Consider the following 20,148-nt stretch of genomic DNA (forward strand, 5'->3'; position numbering starts at 1 on the left):
GCAGAGTATAATTCATACAGAGTCAGAGAGTATGGGGCTCAGTAAGTTCTGGAGATGACCCTGGTGCCAGGCTCCTTGCCTGTGGCCTTAGTACAAGGCCTCTCACTTGTGACCTTGGTATAGGATTCCACAGTTTCCATTTGGGGACAGAAAGAAGACAGAAAGTTTGAGGGAAAATGAACATACTCTACTTATGCCATCACCAAAGCATTCTATCCATAGGACTATTAGGAACACATACAGGAAAACACAGACACACTTTGTATTTTTGTGCCTTTTGAATACTGCAGTTTTTACAGGTTGAGGGTTTGTACCAACCCTGTATGTCAGAGATGGTGAGCATTTTTCAGCAATAAAATATTTAAAAATTAAGCTATGTACATTTGTTAGACACAACTATTTCACACTTAGTAGGCTATAATATCATATAAATATAAAGTTTATATGCACTGGAAAACCAAAACGTTTGTGTGACTTGCTTTATGGAAGTCTTAACTTTATTGTGGTGGTCTGAAACCAAAACCACAATACCAAGGTTGAGTGAAATTTACTTTTGTTCCAAAGGAAGGTCAAGATATAAAATTTGACTCAAAATATAAAACATTTTCATTTCTTCAAAATGTTCCCTGATGTATCTTTGCAATTCATTTCCCTACCTTGTGGAAGTAGGCAGCCGCTAACCTCTTATTAATGGAGATAAATTTTGCTGGTTTTAGAATTTTGTATAAACGGAAACACACAATATGCATTCTTTGTGAGTCTAGTGTCTTTTGCTCGGCATAATGCTTTTGAGTTTCATCCATATGGTTGCATAGACAAATGGTTCATTCTTTATTACTGCTACATGGTATTCCATTGTGTGGATTTATAAAGTTTTGCTTATCACTAGCCCATTGAGTTGTTTCGGACTTTTGCTACTATATATAAAACTAGCATCAATATTTCTGTTAAAGTCTTTCTGTGGACATATATTTTCTTATCTTTTGAGGAAATACCTGGGAGTAGAATTGCTAGGTCAGATAGAAAATATATATTTTTGTCTTTTCTCTCTCTTTTGTGATAAGAACACTCCAGTTGTGATCTGGAAGGTGATGGGTATGTCTACCATCTTAGTTGTGCTGAAGTTATTATTGGCTTATGTCCACACTCTTCAGATTGCATGCATTAAATACAAACCTTTTGGTTATAAATTTTACCACAAGCTGTTTTCTTATTCGATGAAAATATGTTTAAAACAGCTTATAAAAATATAACATTTTCCAAAGAAATTGTACTATGTCCATCATTAATGTAGAATGGTTCCAGTGATTTCACATCAATGGCAACTTTTGATATGGTCAGTCTTTTTAATTGTAATAATTCAGTGGTTTCTATGATGCAATTATGCCCAGTGTGGCTGATTGCAAGCTACCTTTGTGACATTACTGAATATCAGAATTTAACACAGATGTGCAGTAGCAGATCTGTGTATAAATACACCAGAATTTAATACAGATGTGCAGTAGCAGATCTGTGTATAAATACAGATCTGTGTATAAATAGCTTCATAATACTACTAATAATAATAAAAAAAAAAAACTGGTGACTTCTGTGTTTTTATTCAGTTCAGCTCAGTCACTCAGTCATGTCTGACTCTTTGTGACCTCATGGACTGTATCACGCCAGGCTTCCCTGTCCATCACCAACTCCTGGAGCTTGCTCAAACTCATGTCCTTTGAATCAATGATGCCATCCAACCATTTCATCCTCTGCCTTCCTGTTCTCCTCTTGCCTTCAATCTTTCCCAGCATCAGGATCTTTTCCAATGAGTCAGTTCTTTTCATCAGGTGGCCAAAGTTTGGAGATTCAGCTTCAACATCAGTCCTTCCAAAGAATCTTCAGGATTGATTTCCTATATGATTGACAGGTTTAATCTCCTTGCAGTCCAAGGGACTCTCAAGAGTCTTCTCCAACACCACAGTTCAAAAGCATCAATTCTTCTGTGCTCAGCTTTCTTCAAGGTCCAACTCTCACATCCATACATGACTGCTAGAAAAACCACAGCTTTGAATTTTTATGTGTTTTTAATTACCTTTGTTTTTTTTTTTTTAAGTTTATTGGAGCATAGTTAATTTACAACTTTGTGCTAATTCCTGTAGTAAACCAAAGTGAGTCAGCTATACATATACACATAACCCCTATTTTATGGATTTCCTTTCCATTTAGGTCACCACAGAACATTGACTAGGGCTCCCTGGGCTATATAGTAGGTGCTCATTAGTTATTTATTTTATACATAGTAGTGTATATACTTTGCATTTAATATGAGTTATTTAAGTTTAGATAATGTAATTTTCAATAACGATTCTATTTAATGATTGGACTTCAGTTATTGAAAGAGAAAGCAGGTCATCTTCAATACCATGACTAGTATAAATCCTAATAAATGCCGAGTCCACCCTCAAAGTGATTTCTGTTATGGCAACCTCTCAGGCCACTGTAAAAAAATACGTGGTGGCTAAAACAATAGAAATTTATTTTCTCACAGTTCTGGAGACTGAAAATCCAAGATCAAGGTGCCAGAAGGTAGATGGCTGCTGAGATCTTTCTTCCTGGTTTACAGATGGCTGTCTTTTCACTGTGTCTTCATGTTACCTTTTTTTTTTCTGTGTGCAAGAAGAGAGAGCACTCTCCGGAGTCTCATCCCTTTTAACAAGGGCACCAATTATCAGATTAGGGCTCCCCCCAGTGTCTTCACTTTAATTATCTTGATCAAGGCCCTGTTTCCAAATACAGTCACATTTGAAGTTAGGGCGTCAATGTCTGAACTTTGAGGGACAAAACTTAGCCCATAATTTTCCATCTTCTGGCTCCCAAAAGTCATGTCTTTCTCACATGTTAAATACATTCAACCCAACAGCCTCAAGAATCTCAACCCATCCATCAATTCCAAGTGCACAGTCTCATCTAAATCAGAGATGGTGAGACTCCAGGTGTGATGCATCCCAAGGCAAAATACCCCTATAGCTGTGAAACCGTCCAAGTTATGTGCTTCTGTAATACAGGATCAGGCAGGCTCAAGGCAGACACTCCCTCTCCAAAAGGTAGAAATCAGAAAGAATAATGTAGTCATGGGTTTCATGCCAGTCCAAATCCTGGAGAGGCAAATTCCATTGACCCTGAAGGCTCAAGAATTATCCTCTTTGACTGGATGTTCTGCTTTCTGGGTCTACTGGAAGAGCAGCGTCATCTCCAGGGTCTTAGGTGGAGGCCCTGCCTGCTCTGATCTGAGTGATGGCCTTGTCTTTGAGGTTCTGAATGGGGGCGGTCTTGTCTGCTGAAGCTGAGGAGGTGGCCCCACATTCAGAAATCCAGGAGGAAATAGTCTTGTCACCATTCCTCACCCCTGCTTGTTTCTGCATGCTCTAGGTTTATGGTGGGAGTAGTAACCCTGATGATCCCCAAATGGTCTTCAGGACCATCCTTCTTGAAGGATAAAGCATGCTCACAGCTGGATAGCTCCAGACGTCTGAAAATTGTCCTTTATGTTAGCTTACCTCTGCCCCATTTATTTCAAACTTGCAATGTCTCTGCAGGTGTATTTCTACCTTTATTCATGGCTTCTGATGATGGTGATGATGTGTGTTTGTGTGTGTGTGCTCAGTCATTCAGTTGGGTTCGACTTTTTTCGATCCCATGGACTCTAGCCCACAAGTCTCCTCTGTCCATGGAATTTCCCAGGCAAGAATGTTGGTGCAGGTTGACATTTCCTACTCCAAGGGATCTACCCACCCAGGATTGAACCCACGTCTCTTGCATTGGCAGGCAGATTCTCTACCACTGCAACCCCTAGTGGGCTGATGATAAGGCTAATTAAAATTATGCATAGTCTCTTTATGGAATGTTTGTCTGGCCACACTTTTGGTCTTTTCTCCGGAGCATGCCTTTTTACTTCCTTTATATGGGTAGGCTGAGAATTTTCCAAATCTTCAATTTCTGGTTTCTTTGCTTAATGATTCCTTAATTTATCTCTCACCTCTCACATATTACTATAAATAGTAAGGACACCCTGGCAGAACCTTCAACACTTTGCTTGGACATCTCCTTAGCAAGATATTCAGTTTCACTTCTCACAATTTCTACCTTCCAACAACACCAGAACATAATTCAGCCAAGTTATTTGTCTATTTATAACAAGGTAGTTGAAAAGAGTCAAACAAAAAAAACCACTCTTACCTTTCAACATACAGAATTTTATCTAGAAATCAACATGTCTCTTCATTTTCATTCACCAACATATCCTGTGTGGTTTTAGATAGCCCTGCCAGAGTGAATTTTGATTATTTTTGGACTTCCTTTTAGCTTTTGGTATATCGTGCTTAGGAGAAGTATTCAAGGCTGAGGATATTCTCTATTTTATTTTTCCTATTTTCTGGGTAATATTATATGAAAACATTTGAGGAAATGGAGAATGAAGATGGCTATATGAGGCTGAAATTCAAGAATCGCTTTGAATCGAGAAAAAAATCTAAAGGTAGGAATATTAGTCGCCTTCATTTAGACTCCAGTTTAAGGTTGCATTATTCTGTTAGGAGCAAAATTATCATCAATGTTTTAAAATTAACCATATTCTGGGATTTTAAAAGATGATCATGAATCGTCTAAGATAAACTGTTCAGACTTCTATAAGCATCAACCATAAAAAGATGATTTTTGCAGCCATGGGTACAGAGAAATGCTAATAGGATAATGTATAATCCCTTCAAAGTAGCAATACTTTGAATAGAATAAGAATGCAACTTTCAACTAAAAGGTCAAAAACAGTATTTTTGCATAAATTATCTCTTTTATAAAATATAAGAAAGCTACACAATCATTTGGGTGTGTTATGTACATGAAGACATCTACTATACTTCAAAAGTAAAGAGCTAGTATTGGGAGTAGCAGTGGTATATAGTGTTTTATAGCCTTAAAGTCATTTTTATACATACATATTTTCAATGTTCACAAAAGATCCATGGAATTGGCAGAATATTCCATTGGGAATGAGAGTCAAATTGAGTCAAATTGACTGAATTCAACCCTAAGCCCCACAAAGTGCCTGACCTTTGACAATTTCTTTTTTTCTTTTAAATCTCAATACTTTTATTTCTAATAAAGCAAATATATATTGTGATTTTTCTCTCTCTCTTTTTAATGTTTATTTAAATATCTACTTTCATTTTATGCTCCCCTCTTTTTTATGGATGTTTCTTCCTGTTATTTTATTTTATTTTTAATTTATTTTTTAGGCTGTGCCATGTAGCATGCAGGATTTTAGTTCCCCAACCAGGGATCAAACCTGTGCCCCCTGCATTGGGAGTGTGAAGTCTTAACCTCTGAACTGCCAGGGAAGTCCCTATATTGTGATTTTTTTAATGTAGACATTACAGTAAATGAAACTAAATTATTAGCTATTTCTTGTTTAATGTATAAACCACCTTGTAATAGACAAGAGAGTAGAGACATATGAAATCTGAGTATAGATACATAGAATATAAGATAACATCCATTTAAATTATGAGTGAAAGATGAAAAGGACTGGCAACATATATTAAGCTTGTAATTCAGCAGAAATTACATATTAAGCATGTTTGTGTTTGATAAATTGGATTCTAAGCTTGCTTATTATTGATGAGTGAAAAGAAAACCTGCCCAGTTATTTGACTCATACTGTAAAATAAAGTTACACTTATTGCATAAGTAAGTAAGTAAGCTAGTAAGTGTTAGCTGCTCTGTCGTGACCAACTCTTTGCGACCCTATGGACTGTAGCCCACCAGGCAAGGAAAATTTCCCAACATAAAGCAGATATGAATAACACAACTAATAATCTTGCAGGAGTAATAATAATGGAATTCAAAGAGCAGTTTCTTAATATTGAACCACTTAGGCTAACGGCAAGCAGTTAAGTGGGTATAGAATGGACCAGTACAATGCACTTCAGGTACCTGGCTTGATACAATATGTAAATTGTGGCTTATGTAAAAGAACATTGGCTTTTAATTTATAGCGATAATAGTATTTGGCATTAAACTTAAAATTGTCCTCTCTGGCAAGTACGGAACCTGATAACTGCAGATCTATGTGCCCAGGACTGATATCTGGTCATAAAATTGAGAAAATGTATTATGAGGATTTTGGGTGAAGTAAAGGTCTTTGGGGCTTCCCTGGTAGCTCAGCTAGTAAAGAATCTTCCTGTAATGCAGGAGACCCCGGTTCAACTCCCAGGTCAGGAAGATCCCCTGGAGAAGGGATAGGCAACCCACTTTAGTATCCTTGGGCTTCCCTGGTGGGTCAGCTGGTAAAGAATCCGCCTGCAATGCAGGATACCTGGTTTTAATCCCTGGGTTGGAAAGATCCCTTGGAGAAGGGAAGACTACCCACCCACTCCAATACTCAGGCCTGGAGAATTCCATGGACTGTATAGTCCATGGGGTTGCAAGGAGTCGGACACAACTTCACCTTCACTTTTTCAGAGGTCTTTCTACTTTTGTATGTGACCAAAAATAGATTAAAATTGAAAGAGGATCTTAACATAGTATCTCTATTTAAGGTATTTAGAAGTTCCCTGTTTTCTCCTCTGTAAAGGGACCATTCCTGCCAAATCTGAGCCAGAGGAGTACTATGGCATAAATTTTAGACAAGCTTCACTAATCAAGATCTATGCTGTTTAGGCTGATGCTAATTTCTGTCCAAAACATCAAAGCCAGGAAAATACAGTATACCGTATGTAAAAGTGGAATAACATGGAAATATTTCCAGTACAGTGACTGGTACAGTAATAGAACTTCAATAAATGTTCTTTTATTTGTTATAGCGAGTCATTAAAATAAATAATATACATGACAGTAGCTGATATAGATATTATTCTACATATAGAATATAAATTATATATTTTGTATTTTATATACTAAGGCTTCATACCTCTAGTATATTACTTTTGCATCTCCTATTTTATATTTTTAAATTTTTTAATTAATTTTTTAAACTTTTTATTTTGTGTTGGGGTATAGCTTCTTAATAATGCTGTGATAGCTTCAGGTGAACAGAAAAGGGACTCAGCCATACATAAACATGAATCCATTCTCCCTCAAACCCCTTAATATATTACTTAATATATTATATGCATGATATATTATTCACATATATATACATATATACTTTATATTTATTCATGCAGAAACAATTTAATGTCATTGTAAGTCATCAAAAGTCACCAAACAATCAACAAAGCAAGACAATTTCAGCATAATCCAACACATTCAATAACCATAGCATCTCTCTGCTTTTGTATTGTATTTTAAAATTTCAATTAATCACTACAATATTGTAAAGTAATTAGCCTTCAACTAATAAAAATAAATGGAAAAAAAAGAAAAAAATAAATAAAACTTCAATTAATCATGCTTTTTTGTCATAATGTGGGTACAAATTAAAATTATAAACTAAAGATTAAACAAAAATAAATTAAAGTAAAAAGCTTATACATACATTAATCATAGATTCTAATGCTGTATCTAAAATGAACATAGATTTTCTCTGTAATAAAAACAATACAGAAAAATGTATACAACGTAAACAGTCACAGACTTCTAAAATTTTTGAAAAAAATTTCAATGTTTCAGATGTCGCCCTGTATCTACAGTGTTACTGTCTCATGCTAGCACTTGGGTGCATTGGCACCCTTATTATCATGATGGCAGTAATTGGGCTGAACTTTCAGGGTGAGTATGGAATTTTAATTTATTTTTTCACTTTCAAAAATAATAGTTGATCTTTCGTTCCTTTTACTATCAACATAAGCTCCACACTGTAGCTCAATATTGGTAAGTTGACCAGTTATGTATGTCATATTACAAAATTATTTTTAAATTAAGAAAAATTAGGAAACACTCAAGTATAAAATTAACACTTATTCCATACCTCTTCTTATGAAGAACCTCCAGTAAAGATTGGCACCATTTTATTAAGAAATTGCTACTGTATTTTTATTAAAATTATGTGCTCATTGGTATCACCTTGAGAGACAAGACAGTGATTGAAAAGTATCTGCACACTTTTTTTTCTGAAGTAGTAGTTAATGTATGTATTCTGTAGTTGTTTCTTTTGAAGAAACCAGACTAATTCATGGTTTCTATAACTTTCCCTTGAAACTGTAGTTTTTGAAAATATAGGGTTCAAGGAAACCGATAAAATTTAATACCTTGATACATATATTAGTGGGGATAATATTCTTTACTATTTATAAATATATAAATAAATTAGTGACAATTTTAATATTGGTGTTTCTTTTAGATTTGTGCTTATACTTTGACCAGTTTAAAAATACTTTCATGCTTCTAGTTCAAAACAAAGTATTGACCATAAATATTTACTTACACTCTTTCCCAAGATTTTATATTAGAATAGTAAAAAATAACTAAATAAAAAACAAAGTAGAAAAATGAATAGAAACACAAAAGGGTAAATGAAGAAAATTGTAAAGAAAATGAAAAGTGGATGGGCTAATGCTATTGGATAAATCAAGGGAAGGAACCACAGTTCAGAAAACGCTTAATAGATGGCTTCAATGTAGATGAAGCGGTTCCTCACAGCAAAACCTGGAGAGGAGCCCATTTTCAGAGATAAGAGTGCAGAAGCAAAGTTATTAATGGGAAGACTTTATGGTATGCTCTTTTAGACTGGTGTCTTGACAGCCTCTTACTTTGCTTATAGTGGCATTTCCCATCGTATCATATCAAAAACAAATAAAAATGCTCCTAAAGCAATTAGATAGACAGAATAGAGTCACTGTATTTCAGAACACCACAGAAAAAGACGTGACCCTAAACGTTTACATGAAGAATTCATTTCCTCTCAAAGAAAAGACAAATTGGCCTCACATTTTCAAATATACATAAAATTATACCACTGTAGCAATGTTCTAAAAATTATGAACAATCTTGATTTTAATGGAAGTTTTTTGTGCATTCTTTTGGAACAAATAAGGGGGTGAGGCTAATTTTAGATAGAGTGAAACTAGCCTGGGAATGTAATCAAAAGATCTTTCAGATTATCAGCTGTTCTGTGTTCTGGAAAGCAATTAATTCATTCTGTTAAAAAATCTACAGATAATGCAAATAAGAACCTGAAGGAACTTAATAAGGTGAAAGGAATTTCTTGTGTGTATGCCTGCAATAAGATGAAATAATATCAATTAAAAAGTTCAGTGAAAAAAAATATACAAAAAAGTAAAAGGTATGAATTTTAAGAATGCACAGAATATTTGGAATTTTGGTTAGTACTTAAGCAGTAAAAATAGATATGGTAAAAAGTAGTTAACTCTCAGGACAGAGGGGAATAGAGGCATAGCAGAAAAGAGAGATTTTGAATTTTTATTTGTATGTTTTTATTTTGTGCTAGCATGCTTATTTTCATATACCTAGACTTCTATCCATTTTAAGTTTCTTTTTATATTTTTTCCTTTGCATTGAGTGCAGATAGAGAAATGGATTTCTTTCAGAAAGCTAATATCACCGGCCTAGCAGGTAATCATCTGTCTGTAATGTGCTGTTCTGTTTGAATCAAAGATTTCAATTAACTGGTCACACAAATTTAGGAAAATTAAACATTAGTTTTGAAAACTTGCAAAGGAAGAGTGTAATAACTAACATCATGGGATGTTTCATGTAGATTGAACCAATTATAACTGTTCAAATTACATGTGTGAACTTGGTTAGGCAGTGCACAATACCCAGATATTTGATCAAACACTTGTTTAAATGTTGCTGTGAACATACTTTTTAGGTTATGTTAATATGTAAGTCAATAGATTTTGAGTAAAGCAAATCACCTTCCAGAATGTGGGTGGGCTTCACCCAATCGGTTGAAAGCCCTAAGAGACAAATACTGAAGTTTTCAGGGGAAGAAGAAATTAAGCCTCTAGAATGCCTTCAGATTTGGGTTGCAACACCAACTCTTCCTTGGGTCTCCAACCTGCCAGCCTGAACATTTTGGACTTGCCAGCCTTAATGACCACGTGAGCCAGTTCCTTAAAATCTCTCTCTCCTTTCATTCTCATTCTTTCTTTCTCTCTCTTTAAACATGCACACACAGACACAAAATTCTGTTAGTTCTACTTCTCTGAAGAACTCTAACATACCAATTAGCATAGAGCAGGATGGCATGATTCAGTCATTAGTAACATGGGCTATGGAACCAAAGTAATTGGGTTGAAACTTCGGCTTTAATATTTATCTGCTGTATGACTTCAGGATAATGTCTGTGTGACTCACTTTCTCCTCTGTAAATTGAGCAAAATAATATCTACTTCATAAGGTTTTGTTTTATTATATTCTTGTATTTCTATTACATTTCCCTGGTGTTCAGTGGTAAGAACCCACCTGCCAATGCTGGAGACATGGGTTTGATCCCTGGGTCAGGAAGATCCCCTCGAGGAGGAAATGGCAACCCACTCCAGTATTCTTGCCTGGGAAATCCCATGAACAGAGTAGCCTGGTGGGCTGCAGTCCACAGGATTTCAAATGATTTGGACACAACTTAGCACTAAGCAACAGATTTGTATTATGCAAAATATAACTAAAAGTGGAAAGAAGTATATAATAAATCTCCATGTGCTTTTCAATTGGTATCAACAGTTATCAATATGTAACAAAGATTATCTCATCTATATCTCCACCTCTATCACACTCTCATACTAGGTTTTATTAAAGCAACTACCAGCTATCATGCCATTTAATATTTAAATATTTTAGTATGTGATTCTGACAGTTAAGGGTTCAACACAATCACAATGTCACTATAAGTCCTGTGTTTGTTTATGGTGTACAATGGGTTGATTTAATATACATATATTGCAAGATGATTTCTATCTCCGTCACATCACATAGTTACCATTTCTCTCTTGAGGTGAGTGTGGGTGTGTTTTCATTTCATATATGGCAGTGCCTACCTAGGAATAAAATTATTGAGTTATATAGCAATTCTTTGCTTGAATATTTGGAGGAACTGCCCCTGATTTCCCAAAGCAGCTGCACCATCTGATGTCTCCTTGGGCCCATTTTAGAATTCTACCACAATTCCTAAAACCAAGTTGGCAACGACCTCCTAATATCATCTACTATTCCATCAGCAATAGATTTTTTTTTCCATTTTATTTGTTAAAATCAGAGCAAAGAAGTTACATCAGCTAAAATGTCTCTTGAGTCTCTAAATCTGTACATTCTCCTTACTTCCTTTTGTTTCCTACTTAGACATTTATTTAATGTTGAAAAAAAAATGGATTATGGTTGTGTCTAATTTCTCATGTCCTGGGTTTTACTGTGTCTATCTCTATTGCTTCATTGAATGCATCTCTCTATTTTATAAAATTGTTTTAAAAAAATAAATATATGTTAAGTGCTTAGAAACCTGCTTGGCCCACAGTAATGGCATTTTGTGTTAGTTATTGTTATGTAAACCATCTGAGACAGGAATTGATACAAAGTGTTGCTCAATAAGTACTTTTCTCCATCCTCATCCTCATGATATTTCTCCTTATTGTAGAACATGGTACTTGAAACTGAATTAACTCTTATAATTCTTCTGGACAATAAGTGTCCACATTTTGCATTTTTTTCTGGCTTTAGCATATTACATTGATCATTTGGAGTATTTTCAGTGTGTTTTGCAGCTCTAGACCTGTACTTTACTGACCAGTCTATCAGAATTCATGTAATAGAATTAGTTTGCCCAAATGACTCATTTTCACTAGTGAATAAATAGCATCTCTCCAATCAAAAATTGGAAGTGTATTTAAGGTCATTTTAGCACATGACTATGTACTTGTACAGGCTTCCCAGGTGGCCATGGTGGTAAAGAACCTGCCTGCCAGTGCAGGAGACATAAGAGATGTGAGTTCAATCCCTGGGTCAGGAAAGTCCCCTGGAGAAGGGCATGGCAACCCACTCCAGTATTCTCGCCTGGAGAATCCCATGGACAGAGGAATCAGGCAGCTATAGTCCATGGGTTGCACAGACTCAGACACGACTGAAGTGACTTAGCACACAGGCACGCATGTACTTGTATAGCTGAGATTAGAATCCAAGTACCCTGAGTCATCACGTATTTTTGGAAGATTATAGTTATTCAGGATTGTCAACTCTTCCCTAGTAGAAAGTAGTTAAAGATATATTGATGTTTTATATATTGAAAATTAGTCCATGATAGTCTTCTTCAAGTCATGTCTGCTGATGTAACTTTGTTTTCCCATCATAGCTAGACATCTTAATTCAATTTCCTAAAATGAATTTTTAAAAAATTTAAGCTTATAGATGACAAACTAAAATATTAGCCATGAAAAGTGTGACATGCTCTAACTTATGGATATTTAATTCAATCATTCAACAATCAACCTTCAGGCACTATAATTAAAGTGAGGTATGATAGAAGATGAATATGTCAGTTACCTGAAGAACCTTTCAATCAGATAAAAGTTATGGAATCATTCACAAGTGACAATGACATGGACAATTCATCCTTAGTTAAGCGGCACCTGAGTGTTCTGATTCTTAGAGATGGCAGAAATTATGACTGTTTAAAAACTTTGTTTCTGAGGTGAAAAATGGTCTCAGAGAGATAGCAGTGAGCAGTCATAAAGAGAGATCTTAGTTCCCTCCTCAAGAATTGAACCTAGGTAGCCTCGATGACAATCAGGAATCCTAGCCTCTAGCCCCCCGACTCCAGTCCTCTTGCCTGGAAAATCCCATGGATGGAGGAGCCTGGTGGGCTGCAGTCCATGGGGTCGCTAAGAGTCGGACACGACTGAATGACTTCACTTTCACTTTTCACTTTCATGCATTGGAGAAGGAAGTGGCAACCCACTCCAGTGTTCTTGCCTGGAGAATCCCAGGGATGGGGGAGCCTGGTGGGCTGCCGTCTATGGGGTCGCACAGAGTCGGACACGACTGAAGCGACTTAGCAGCAGCAGCAGCAGCCTCTAGTCCACCAGGGGTTAGAGACTAGATGAAGAGCAGCCCTGGCTCTTTCCCCCATTTGAAAGCAAGAATGTTTCAAGGAAGCAAAAACTGTAAACACATGCACAAAGTTTATTATTAGAAACAGTGTGAAAAGTGGGAAAGCACCCAGAGAAGCAGTTTGTTTATTTAAGACAGAAGAAAGGCAGAGATACACACCCAGAGAGGAAGAGTGTGGGCGTCCTTGCTAATGAGGCAGAGCACAGTGAAGAGGCAATCTACATCACTAGGATAGGACAGTTCTTCTGGTCTTTGTTTACCTTTGGCCAAGTATCTCAGTTCTTTCCCCACACTTGACTAGTCCTCAGACCCTCCCCAACATGGGTGCACAAAAACATTTTGCTGAGATGGATCCCACAGCAGAGGCCTGTGGGTACACGTGCACACTTACAATGGGATGGCACACCCTCCATTTTTGACCCCCAAAGAGTCTTCCTGTGTACATGCAGACAGGGGAGTTTTCCTTGACCTCAGAAGTGGTCGTCTTATCTTTTTACTTTAGTAGTGCTCAGCTTCTGCCACTAGCTTTGTCCTTGGAGGGTCTGGGTGAGACCAAAACTTCAATTTTGCTCCACTTAACAAACAGCAGCTGTCTGGCTCAGGCGCCTATCTCCTACCTCAGAAATGCAGTTGATCATTAAAAGATACACATAATTTAGAGGATGAAGAGGAAGGGAAGGGTATTCAAGACTAGGGAAACAGTGTGATTGAAAAGCAATCAACACAATAAGGTAAGAAACGATAATGAAAAGTAATCTCACAGGAAGGAAGTGCAGGTTGTAAGGACAGCCTCAAGGAAAAGAAATTAGAAACAGATATGGGAAAGAATCAAACAACAGGTTTTTAATTTTTCTAACGATTAGTTATAAACACTTAAAATATATATATTTATCTCTCTTAATTATGGGATCAGAATTCATAAGCTTTCTTCTCTGCAATCCATAGCCCCGAACACTGCCTCCATTCCAGGAAATATACAGATTCTGAATTACTTTCATTCTCGTTCTGCTAATGAGGTACCTTTTAAGCACAAAAAAATGAGTTGGCAAAAATGTATTTTCCACTCAGTCATATTTGATACTATTCACACTTTCTCTAATGACTGTAGTTTAACTGATTTCTTTCCCCTGTGTTTTCCTTCAGGAACTAATTATGTGTGCCCAAGTGACTGGCTACTGAGTCAAGGAAAATGTTACAGGTTTTCAACTTTTTCTAAAACTTGGAATGAAAGTCAACATGATTGTTTAAAGCTACAGGCACATTTACCTGTGATTCAAAATTCAAAAGAGCTGGTGAGGAGTCAAAAACAGTTTTTAAGTGTTCAAGGGTGAATCACTAGGTACAATTCAAAGTGTGGGTGGTTCATAGTCATTGCTTTTGAACATTCCTTAACTAGCACACTGTTCATGAGGTTCTCAAGGTAAGAATCCTGAAGTGATTTGCCAACCCTTTCTCCAGTGGGTCACGTTTTGTCCGGCCCTAACTAGCAGGGACATGCCCTTCAGCCACTCCACGTAGCCGGATGACATGCCCGGTGTCCTGACTGTCCCACTGCTGGTCCTCGTTGAGCCCGTAAACCTTCACTGGCCATTGGGTGTTGGTCAACAAGCAGCTCGGGGTCAGGGAAAGGCCCTTCTGGAGTGACTGGGAAGGGGTTCTGGGAGAGGCTGGAGCCAAATTCGGAGGACACCCAGGAGTAGAGGGCACTCTGGTCTCTCTGCTCTCTCTGGCCACCCGGGGGCCTACAATTACTATTGTTTATTTTTTAAAACCCTATTAATCTGAAAGAAATGGTTATTTATCATTTCATTAATGCCTGGCTCAGTGTCTTACTATATAAAAGGCATCAATATTTTTTTGAGAGCTTGTGTGGAGGTTCTAGCAGGCGAGTACAGATACTTGTATACTCTTGACAGGAGACTGGTCCTCCTCTATTGGGATGGTCATCCTCTTTGATGGAACTCAAGTTCTGGAGGGACTCACACGGAGTGGTGAGGGAGGAAGGGGACACCCACCTAGCCAGCCAGATTGCCGAATCAACCCTGGTGATCAATGTGGTGACAGGTGTCACAACCCTATCACCCTCACATCCCCAAATTTTTTTGAATGAATGAATGAGTATACTATTTCTCCTATAGGAGTTCATACAGAAGAGTTTAAAATCTGGACAACCTAGTTGGCTTGGACTATGTATTGCATCCCCAGGAAAACAATGGGTATGGATAAATGAACACCTTTTTGTGGAACAAGACATGTAAGTACTTATTTGCAGGGGAGAGATGGTGGTGGTATTGATGTTTTATTTATAGAAAGGTATTTTTATTTAAGCTTCTTTGCTTTCTGGTCTTTTTCTTCTTTCTCTCCTCATTTCTTTTCAAAAACTTTTCCTCTCCTTTTTTTTTTTTCTTTCTTTCTTATCTTTTTTCTTCCTTCATTTACTCTCTTCTTTCCTTCCTCTCCTGCTCCTTTTAACATTTACTGGAGAGAATAGAGGGGATTTCCAGGTGGCTCAGTGGTAAAGAAACAGCCTGCCAATGCAGGAGACACAGGTTTGATCCCTGGGTTGGGAAGACTCCCTTGGGGAGGAGGTGGCAACTTGCTCCAGTATTCTTGCTGGTAAAATCTGATGGACAGAGGAACTTGGTGGGCTAGTCTGTGGGATTGCAAGGATTCAGAGATGACTGAGTGACTGAGCATGCAAAGGGACTAGAAAGTGTTCATTATGGAACCTGTAAATTATTAATTACAAAAAATGATAGTTACTTTTAAATTGTTAAACTGATTGAAATCTCCCTTAAAATATTACCAAGCAAATATTTTCCATATACAAAATGCAAAGATAAAATTTACTTATAAATGAAAAACACCTGAAATATATACAAACATCTCTTGAGCTGAAATCAGAAAGTGCAAATTTGCAATTTTGCCCTTAGAAAATTATTTCAATCTTATTGAAATAATTTTTTTTTTTGCGTGTAGGAAAAAAATCTATTTTTTTTTTTTGCATGTATGAAAAAATGAAGCTTTTCTCACAATATTCTTGTGTGAACACTATAACGTAATACATGTAAGAAGGTTTTAAGATTCTTAAGTGTCACAGTTGTTTGCATATTCCCTGTGCTTTGATTTTCTTAACATTCTAACCTGCTAGAGCACCTGATATTTGGCAAGCTTGGGGCAGTGACCATGAAATGTCAGTTCATTTCAATCTATTTATTCAGTTCTAGATATTGATATTCTCCACTCATTCTTGTCTTTAACAAACATTAAACTAAAGTATGAAGTAGTATTCATTCTTTGGACCTGCTTTGATTGCAAACTTGACAAAATTTAGTTAGAAATAACTAGGCATTTTTTTTGTTCTTTTATTTGGAAAACAGAATATTGTTATGGCGGCGTCTCCCTCTCTCTCTCTCTCTCTCTTTTTTAATCCTGTAGCCAAAAGAGAAGTTTATTGTAGAAGGAGAGTAGATAACCGAATAACATATCTCATTTTAAAAGCTTTCATTTAATTATTTAAGGAAAAATGATATGTAAATAGGGCTTCTCAGATGTCTCAGTGGTAAAGAATCCACGTGCCAATGCAGGAGTTGCAGGAGGTGCCAGATCAATCCTTGTGTCAGGAAGATCCTCTGGAGAAGGGAAGGGCAACCCACTCCAGTATTCTTACCTGGAGAATCCCATGGACAGAGGAGCCTGGCGGGCTACAGTCCATGGGGTTGCAAAGAGTTGGACATGACTGAGTGACTAACAAACACACAATCAAGGACTAGAAAAAATAGTTATGGAAATAGCTTTCTCAAAAATTATTCTATTCACATCTATTCCTAACCCTATCATACCACTGAAGTTAACTGAAGAATTAGCAGTTATTAAGCAGTTTTAACTTAAAAACATCCCTAGTTTCCAACTTCGAAACTCCCAAAACTCCCACTGGTACGTAGAATATCTGTCACCACGTAACCTTTATCAAAACTTTCATTTTAGCATTTAGCTGTCTTGAAAGGACATTATTTATGCCGCTATGTGAAAAATGAGTAGATGGAAAGTGACACAGAAATGGATTTTCAATCACAAGGCTATGACCAGGGAGAAAGAGAGGTAACAGTAGCTTGGGAGAGAAGTAAATGGATGTCAGAACTAATCTTGAGATGGGATGCCCAGGACTTGCTGATACATGTAATTCGAGGGTTGAGAGGGCAGGAGCAGTCAGGAATGCTCCTAGTCTTCAGACTTGCACTCCCACAGTATTGATACTCAGATAAGAGCCATCTGGGAAGGGAGGGCGTGGAGGATAAGCAAATCAAGAGTGCCTCACTGGCAACAAAAGAGTCTATTCTAAAATCTTTTGTTGTTGTTATTCTAAAATCTTTTGTTGTCCCTGGCAACAAAAGAAGTCTATTCCAAAATCTCTGCAACATTTTGACTGCTGGGAAAAAAAAAAAAAAAATTACCGGCACAAGTTGGCTGGGGGAAACTTTAAGATGTATAACCATTATTTTAAGATAAATGCTCTAAAGTCTGCCTTGTATCTTCTAGTTTCTCGGTGATTGGAGCCATTGATAACATGAGCTGTGCTGTCATAACAAGAAATCACGTGTATTCCGAAGACTGTGACTCCAAATTTAAGGGCATTTGCCAGAGAGATGCTGTCTGAACAACGAAAGCAAATCTGTGCATTTAAATAATTGGAAGAGAAATATATGGATGTTAACAGTTCCTATCTGTTTTTGGAATACAAACCTATTTTTTAATGCAAATAAAATTTTTTCACATATTCTGTACAGATACAACACTCCAAAATTAGAAAATGTAATAATTTATTTTTAAACTAGAAAACACAATTCCCTATTTTTTTAATAATGTTATTGGAGATTATTATTAATTACTTTTAGATGTGATAATTGTATTGTGGTTATGTTGTATAGACAGATAGGGAAACATTCACATGATATTATGTCTAGAATTTGCTTAAATTATAAGTGATACAAGATTGTTGTTGTTCAGTCACCCAGTCGTGTCTGACTCTTCTTGACCCGGTGGACAGCAGCAGGCCAGGCCTCCCTGTCCCTCACCATCTCCTGGAGTTTCCCCAAGTTCATGTCCATTGCATCAGTGATGCCATCCAGCCATCACATCCTCTGACATGCTCCTCTACTTTTGTCTTCGATCTCTCCTGGAATCAGGGTCTTTTTCAATGAGTCAGTTGTTCACATCAGGTGACCAAAGTATTGGAGCTTCAGCTTCAGCATCAGTTCTTCCAATGAGTATTCAGGGTTGATTTCCTTTAAGATTTGACTGGTTACAAGATTGACAACGAGTTAATAGCTGTTAAAACTGAATAATGAGTACATGTGACTCACTATATTATTTTCTCTACTTTTAAATATGTTTGACAATTTCCTAACACAAAACAAAATGTGTTTTGGTTGGGAAAGAATGTTGATTTCTGACTTCAGTCTTCGACATTCTTATTTATCCTTATTGCTGCAGTGTCTAAAAAATATGAAATTTAATCTTCTAATCCTGCTTTTTCTCTATTCCTTGGGTTCTAACTCTTCCTGTGCATTTGGTGAAATAATAGACTGTGCATATATGTGGTTATACAACATTTTTTTTCTTCATGGTGGGCTTTGTCCTTAATTACTTTCAGTTTTTATCAAAAAGAAATCAAACTTTCAACTGGTAATAAAGTACTCAGCCATTGTAATTATGAATGTCTTTTTAAAGTAATATACAATCTTGTATTTAATCTGATTCTATAATTCATTTCCCTTTAATCAAATTTGCTTTTAAACATTGTTATATTGAGAATTGTCTCACTCCCTTAGTTTTCTAACTGAAATTTTATACAAAGTACCTTATTTTTTTCTCTCATTTATCCAAAAAGCACTCATGTTTCAAAATAAATTCAACAGTTTGTGTCCCCTAAGTAGGTGAGGAGATACGACATAATATCATCAAAAAGTTCTCTGTAGTTCATGCTGAGCCATCAGGAATTGATTCACCCTGATAGGTGTGACTTAAAGAAAAACAAAGAGTGAATTACTTTAAATAATGAAGCAGTTGAAATTAATTTGTAATCATGAACCAACAGCAAAAATAAAACATTATGAATGAAGCAAAATTTGAACTTAATCTGAGCCAAAATGTGATACATGAGTAATACTAAATTTCATATTTTCAAGTTTTCTTGATGACAAATGATGAATAGATATAATATGCCTGTGCTTGCTTACATGCTGATATTTGCCAAGTATTTGCATTCACATATAGTACCAAGAACAACATTTACAGGTGGGACTCACAAGAATCTCCTTTTCATTTATCAGAAAGTTTCATCTGCAACTAATTTAGGAGTGAGCCTCCATTAAAGATATGGGAGAAAGACTGGTCTGTGTGTTTCTGTATGTTTATCCTGTAACCTAGATACTTTTTTTTTCTCCACCTTCTCCATCCTACGTGTCTATGTATTCTCCTAAACTCTCATTCCTTCTTGTACTGAGAGGTTACAGTTACCTAGGCAAACTAACGTAACAAAGAAGGGCTTGATATAATTTTCCCCACACCCTACAGAGTTTGAATTTTATGACACATCCAGGGTTGCATCTTAAGCCCATCCTATTTCCTTGTTCTTACTTGGAAAAGGGAAATATTTTTCAATAATCTATTCTCTATTCACTTGTAATGTTATTTTTCTAGTTTATATTCTATAATCTAAGCTTTGTGATTTTAATATAGAACTTTGATAATGTATCTGTGTTTATTACTTATAGAGTTAGGGTCCTTCCTAAATATTTTTCCCTAATTTGTAAGATATTATTTAAGTACATGTTTGTTCATAGGTGATTCTCTTGTAACATTTCTTTAAACCAAAGTTACTATGGTTAGTGGCTTGTAATATTTACACATATTAAGCACACATATTTCTCTAACTTTTAAGCAGACCTACTAAGCAGTAGGTCTTGGCTGACCTATTAATATAAATCCCCTTAAATTTGTTTATCGTAACTACTAATGCAATAAATGTCATCTAATTGTATACTGTAACTTTGTTTGGTCCTATTTAACAGAAGTTTCCTGACTTGTGCTCACGATGAGCAATAATGTGCCTTG

General features: G+C 36.3%; 1 protein-coding gene across 2 annotated transcripts in view; it reads left to right on the forward strand.

Moving 5' to 3' along the window:
• Positions 1-19,642, forward strand: part of KLRF2 (killer cell lectin like receptor F2) — a 45,687-nt gene extending 26,045 nt beyond the window's left edge. The window contains exons 1-6 of one of the 2 annotated variants that reach the window (XM_061124928.1): positions 4,361-4,513; positions 7,645-7,743; positions 9,499-9,546; positions 14,176-14,324; positions 15,171-15,286; positions 17,572-19,642. In XM_061124928.1, the coding sequence (XP_060980911.1) occupies positions 4,426-4,513; positions 7,645-7,743; positions 9,499-9,546; positions 14,176-14,324; positions 15,171-15,286; positions 17,572-17,689 (618 nt within the window). In that variant the 5' untranslated portion in view covers positions 4,361-4,425 and the 3' untranslated portion in view covers positions 17,690-19,642. Of the gene's footprint in view, positions 1-4,360; positions 4,514-7,644; positions 7,744-9,498; positions 9,547-14,175; positions 14,325-15,170; positions 15,287-17,571 lie in introns of those variants that run through there. The other variant, XM_061124929.1, reaches the window with a different exon arrangement.
• Positions 19,643-20,148: the final 506 nt, after the last annotated feature.

The sequence above is a fragment of the Dama dama genome, chromosome 22 (assembly GCF_033118175.1).
Source record: "Dama dama isolate Ldn47 chromosome 22, ASM3311817v1, whole genome shotgun sequence".
In the NCBI taxonomy this organism is placed as follows: domain Eukaryota; kingdom Metazoa; phylum Chordata; class Mammalia; order Artiodactyla; family Cervidae; genus Dama; species Dama dama.